The following is a 6,748-nucleotide window of genomic DNA, read 5'->3' as shown; positions in this document are numbered from 1 at the left end:
GTCTAGTGATTAACATGGATAACCGTGATAGGTCTAGGTATTAACATGGATAACCGTGATAGGTCTAGGGATTAACATGGATAACTGTGATAGGTCTATAGATTAACATGGATAACTGTGATAGGTCTGTAGATTAACATGGATAACTGTGATAGGTCTATAGATTAACATGGATAACCGTGATAGGTCTAGGGATTAACATGGATAACCGTGATAGGTCTAGTGATTAACATGGATAACCGTGATAGTTCTAGGGATTAACATGGATAACCGTGATAGGTCTAGGAATTAACATGGAAAACCGTGATAGGTCTATAGATTAAAATGGATAACCGTGATAGGTCTAGGGATTAACATGGATAACTGTGATAGGTCTAGGTATTAACATGGATAACTGTGATAGGTCTAGTGATTAACATGGATAACCGTGATAGGTCTAGGTATTAACATGGATAACCGTGATAGGTCTAGGGATTAACATGGATAACTGTGATAGGTCTATAGATTAACATGGATAACTGTGATAGGTCTGTAGATTAACATGGATAACTGTGATAGGTCTATAGATTAACATGGATAACCGTGATAGGTCTAGGGATTAACATGGATAACCGTGATAGGTCTAGGTATTAACATGGATAACCGTGATAGGTCTAGCGATTAACATGGATAACCGTGATAGGTCTAGCGATTAACATGGATGACCGTGATAGGTCTAGGTATTAACATGGATAACCGTGATGGTTCTAGCGATTAACATGGATAACCGTGATAGGTCTAGGGATTAACATGGATAACCGTGATAGGTCTAGGGATTAACATGGATAACCGTGATAGGTCTAGGGATTAACATGGATAACCGTGATAGGTCTATAGATTAACATGGATAACCGTGATAGGTCTAGGGATTAACATGGATAACCGTGATAGGTCTAGGGATTAACATGGATAACCGTGATAGGTCTAGCGATTAACATGGATAACCGTGATAGGTCTAGGGATTAACATGGATAACCGTGATAGGTCTAGGGATTAACATGGATAACCGTGATAGGTCTAGCGATTAACATGGATAACCGTGATAGGTCTAGGGATTAACATGGATAACCGTGATAGGTCTAGGTATTAACATGGATAACCGTGATAGGTCTAGCGATTAACATGGATAACCGTGATAGGTCTAGGGATTAACATGGATAACCGTGATAGGTCTCGGTATTAACATGGATAACCGTGATAGGTCTAGGGATTAACATGGATAACCGTGATAGGTCTAGGGATTAACATGGATAACCGTGATAGGTCTAGGGATTAACATGGATAACCGTGATAGGTCTATAGATTAACATGGATAACTGTGATAGGTCTATAGATTAACATGGATAACCATGATAGGTCTATAGATTAACATGGATAACCGTGATAGGTCTATAGATTAACATGGATAACCGTGATAGGTCTATAGATTAACATGGATAACTGTGATAGGTCTAGGTATTAACATGGATAACCGTGATAGGTCTAGGTATTAACATGGATAACCGTGATAGGTCTAGGGATTAACATGGATAACCGTGATAGGTCTAGGTATTAACATGGATAACCGTGATAGGTCTAGGGATTAACATGGATAACCGTGATAGGTCTAGGGATTAACATGGATAACCGTGATAGGTCTAGGGATTAACATGGATAACCGTGATAGGTCTAGGTATTAACATGGATAACTGTGATAGGTCTATAGATTAACATGGATAACTGTGATAGGTCTATAGATTAACATGGATAACCGTGATAGGTCTAGGGATTAACATGGATAACCGTGATAGGTCTAGTGATTAACATGGATAACCGTGATAGTTCTAGGGATTAACATGGATAACCGTGATAGGTCTAGGAATTAACATGGAAAACCGTGATAGGTCTATAGATTAAAATGGATAACCGTGATAGGTCTAGGGATTAACATGGATAACTGTGATAGGTCTAGGTATTAACATGGATAACTGTGATAGGTCTAGTGATTAACATGGATAACCGTGATAGGTCTAGGTATTAACATGGATAACCGTGATAGGTCTAGGGATTAACATGGATAACTGTGATAGGTCTATAGATTAACATGGATAACTGTGATAGGTCTGTAGATTAACATGGATAACTGTGATAGGTCTAGGGATTAACATGGATAACCGTGATAGGTCTAGGTATTAACATGGATAACCGTGATAGGTCTAGCGATTAACATGGATAACCGTGATAGGTCTAGCGATTAACATGGATGACCGTGATAGGTCTAGGTATTAACATGGATAACCGTGATGGTTCTAGCGATTAACATGGATAACCGTGATAGGTCTAGGGATTAACATGGGTAACCGTGATAGGTCTAGGGATTAACATGGATAACCGTGATAGGTCTAGGGATTAACATGGATAACCGTGATAGGTCTATAGATTAACATGGATAACCGTGATAGGTCTAGGGATTAACATGGATAACCGTGATAGGTCTAGGGATTAACATGGATAACCGTGATAGGTCTAGCGATTAACATGGATAACCGTGATAGGTCTAGGGATTAACATGGATAACCGTGATAGGTCTAGGGATTAACATGGATAACCGTGATAGGTCTAGCGATTAACATGGATAACCGTGATAGGTCTAGGGATTAACATGGATAACCGTGATAGGTCTAGGTATTAACATGGATAACCGTGATAGGTCTAGGGATTAACATGGATAACCGTGATAGGTCTAGGGATTAACATGGATAACCGTGATAGGTCTAGGGATTAACATGGATAACCGTGATAGGTCTATAGATTAACATGGATAACTGTGATAGGTCTGTAGATTAACATGGATAACTGTGATAGGTCTAGGGATTAACATGGATAACCGTGATAGGTCTATGCACAGTTCACTACATACTTTAAGCATCTCTGTCAAAGACAATTCAGAGTCATGAGGGAAAAGTATATCTTCTCCTGTCTTGGAGCCTAGGATAATATCCTATCCAGTCTCCTTCTGTCCTAGAGCCTAGGATAATATCCTATCCAGTCTCCTTCTGTCCTAGAGCCTAGGATAATATCCTATCCAGTCTCCTTCTGTCCTAGAGCCTAGGATAATATCCTATCCAGTCTCCTTCTGTCCTAGAGCCTAGGATAATATCCTATCCAGTCTCCTTCTGTCCTAGAGCCTAGGATAATATCCTATCCAGTCTCCTTCTGTCCTGGAGCCTAGGATAATATCCTATCCAGTCTCCTTCTGTTCTAGAGCCTAGGATAATATCCTATCCGGTCTCCTTCTGTCCTAGAGCCTAGGATAATATCCTATCCAGTCTCCTTCTGTCCTAGAGCCTAGGATAATATCCTATCCAGTCTCTTTCTGTTCTAGAGCCTAGGATAATATCCTATCCAGTCTCTTTCTGTTCTAGAGCCTAGAATAATATCCTATCCAGTCTCCTTCTGTCCTAGAGCCTAGGATAATATCCTATCCAGTCTCCTTCTGTTCTAGAGCCTAGGATAATATCCTATCCAGTCTCCTTCTGTCCTAGAGCCTAGGATAATATCCTATCCAGTCTCTTTCTGTTCTAGAGCCTAGGATAATATCCTATCCAGTCTCCTTCTGTCCTAGAGCCTAGGATAATATCCTATCCAGTCTCCTTCTGTCCTAGAGCCTAGGATAATATCCTATCCAGTCTCCTTCTGTCCTAGAGCCTAGGATAATATCCTATCCAGTCTCTTTCTGTTCTAGAGCCTAGGATAATATCCTATCCAGTCTCTTTCTGTTCTAGAGCCTAGAATAATATCCTATCCAGTCTCCTTCTGTCCTAGAGCCTAGGATAATATCCTATCCAGTCTCCTTCTGTCCTAGAGCCTAGGATAATATCCTATCCAGTCTCCTTCTGTCCTAGAGCCTAGGATAATATCCTATCCAGTCACCTTCTGTCCTGGAGCCTAGGATAATATCCTATCCAGTCTCCTTCTGTCCTAGAGCCTAGGATAATATCCTATCCAGTCTCCTTCTGTCCTAGAGCCTAGGATAATATCCTATCCAGTCTCCTTCTGTCCTAGAGCCTAGGATAATATCCTATCCAGTCTCCTTCTGTCCTAGAGCCTAGGATAATATCCTATCCAGTCTCCTTCTGTCCTAGAGCCTAGGATAATATCCTATCCAGTCTCCTTCTGTCCTAGAGCCTAGGATAATATCCTATCCAGTCTCCTTCTGTCCTAGAGCCTAGGATAATATCCTATCCATTCTCCTTCTGTCCTAGAGCCTAGGATAATATCCTATCCAGTCTCCTTCTGTCCTAGAGCCTAGGATAATATCCTATCCAGTCTCCTTCTGTCCTAGAGCCTAGGATAATATCCTATCCAGTCTCCTTCTGTCCTAGAGCCTAGGATAATATCCTATCCAGTCTCCTTCTGTCCTAGAGCCTAGGATAATATCCTATCCAGTCTCCTTCTGTCCTAGAGCCTAGGATAATATCCTATCCAGTCTCCTTCTGTCCTAGAGCCTAGGATAATATCCTATCCAGTCTCCTTCTGTCCTAGAGCCTAGGATAATATCCTATCCAGTCTCCTTCTGTCCTGGAGCCTAGGATAATATCCTATCCAGTCTCCTTCTGTCCTAGAGCCTAGGATAATATCCTATCCAGTCTCCTTCTGTCCTAGAGCCTAGGATAATATCCTATCCAGTCTCCTTCTGTCCTAGAGCCTAGGATAATATCCTATCCAGTCTCCTTCTGTCCTAGAGCCTAGGATAATATCCTATCCAGTCTCCTTCTGTCCTAGAGCCTAGGATAATATCCTATCCAGTCTCCTTCTGTTCTAGAGACTAATATAATATCCTATCCAGTCTCCTTCTGTCCTAGAGCCTAGGATAATATCCTATCCAGTCTCCTTCTGTCCTAGAGCCTAGGATAATATCCTATCCAGTCTCCTTCTGTCCTAGAGCCTAGGATAATATCCTATCCAGTCTCCTTCTGTCCTAGAGCCTAGGATAATATCCTATCCAGTCTCAATCCCCCTGAAGCCCCAAATGAAAAAGTCCTAACTTTATTCTCTAATCTATAGGTTGCATTATCAGAGCACATGTGGCCTACGCACATCAGAATACCTCTATAACATTTACCCCGCTTTTGTCTTGTATTGCTGCCCATATAGAGTTCAGGTAGAGAACATGTGATCAACAAACGCTATGACAGGAGATATGGATGTTATTTAAACAGTCCCCGGAAGGGTAGCCTAGTGGTTGGACTAGTAACCAGAAGGATGCAAGTTCAAACCCCGAGCTGACAAGGTACAAATCTGTCATTCTGCCCCTGAACAGGCAGTTAACCCACTGTTCCTAGGCCGTCTTTGAAAATAAGAGTTTGTTCTTAACTGACTTGCCTAGTTAAATAAAGGTAGAAATAAAATAAAATAAAATATATACTTTGATACTAAAATAATTCCTCTCTTTGTTAGTCTTGGGCTGATCAGCTTTCTGTATAGCCATCAACTCTATTTGGACAAATACAAGTGATATTCTGTCATTCGTGGAAGGAGGAAGTTTAGCCACTTTTGACTGCCGTTACAAAGTTTTGTATGATTTGACAAAGCCTGTGCGCCCTGACCAGAAAACCTGCTGAATGAATTGAGGAACATAGTGCTCGGGAATTTATAAATGTCCTGTTTCACAATTTCCTTAAGCGATCTAAGATCGTTACTCTATCATTACTAAATATGAGTTTAATTTGCTCTGAAACCTTTACATAGTGGCGGTCCAAGCACACAAGGTGACGCAACGCGCCTCTTATTTTGGGAGGACCCTGGCATAGTGACCATCTTGGTTTTTAAAGCTTTAAACCTTTACATAGTGGCGAGTCCAAGCAGACAAGGTGATGCAACGCGCCTCTTATTTTGGAGGACCCTGGCATAGTGACCATCTTGGTTTTAAAAGCTTTAAACCTTTACATAGTGGCGAGTCCAAGCAGACAAGGTGATGCAACACGCCTCTTATTTTGGGAGGACCCTGGCATAGTGACCATCTTGGTTTTTAAAGCTTTAAACCTTTACATAGTGGCGAGTCCAAGCAGACAAGGTGATGCAACGCGCCTCTTATTTTGGGAGGACCCTGGCATAGTGACCATCTTGGTTTTAAAAGCTTTAAACCTTTACATAGTGGCGAGTCCAAGCAGACAAGGTGATGCAACGCGCCTCTTATTTTGGGAGGACCCTGGCATAGTGACCATCTTGGTTTTAAAAGCTTTAAACCTTTACATAGTGGCGAGTCCAAGCAGACAAGGTGATGCAACACGCCTCTTATTTTGGGAGGACCCTGGCATAGTGACCATCTTGGTTTTAAACTCTGGGACTTTTTGCTGTATTTTCTTGGACTCTCGGGATAAATATGAATTATTCTCAGAATTTAAACTTGGTAGATTTTCAGGAAAATTTGAACCCCTATTCACGAGTGATTTTAAAATGAATAAAACCGATTTGGGGAGTAAATTGTGAATTGTATCCACAAATGTCAGCACCCTAAGCCCTATATAGTATAGGAATAGGGTGCCCATCTCTCTGTTGATCAGTTGGTAGAGCACGGAGCTTGCAACGCCAGGATCATAGGTTAGATTCCCGCTGAGGCCACCCATATGGAAAATGTATGCACGCTATGTCTGTAAGTAGCTTCGGATCAAAGTGTCTGCTGAGTGGTATACACATGCAGCCGTAGCCTACCTTAGATGGTATGGCC

The 6,748-nt window shown here is 41.4% G+C and overlaps 1 protein-coding gene across 1 annotated transcript in view; it reads right to left on the bottom strand.

Moving 5' to 3' along the window:
- Positions 1–6,600: 6,600 nt before the first annotated feature.
- LOC135534574 (stabilin-2-like) overlaps positions 6,601–6,748 on the bottom strand; it is a 4,275-nt gene continuing 4,127 nt past the window's right edge. Inside the window, exon 6 of the mRNA XM_064961527.1 lies at positions 6,601–6,748. This exon is cut by the window's right edge and continues 116 nt beyond it. Coding sequence (XP_064817599.1) covers positions 6,616–6,748 — 133 coding nt within the window. The 3' untranslated portion in view covers positions 6,601–6,615.

The sequence above is a fragment of the Oncorhynchus masou genome, unplaced genomic scaffold, assembly GCF_036934945.1.
Source record: "Oncorhynchus masou masou isolate Uvic2021 unplaced genomic scaffold, UVic_Omas_1.1 unplaced_scaffold_3597, whole genome shotgun sequence".
Classification (NCBI taxonomy): Eukaryota; Metazoa; Chordata; class Actinopteri; order Salmoniformes; family Salmonidae; genus Oncorhynchus; species Oncorhynchus masou.
The sequence above is the reverse complement of the archived record's forward strand: the minus strand, read 5'-3'. Positions and strand labels throughout refer to the sequence as shown.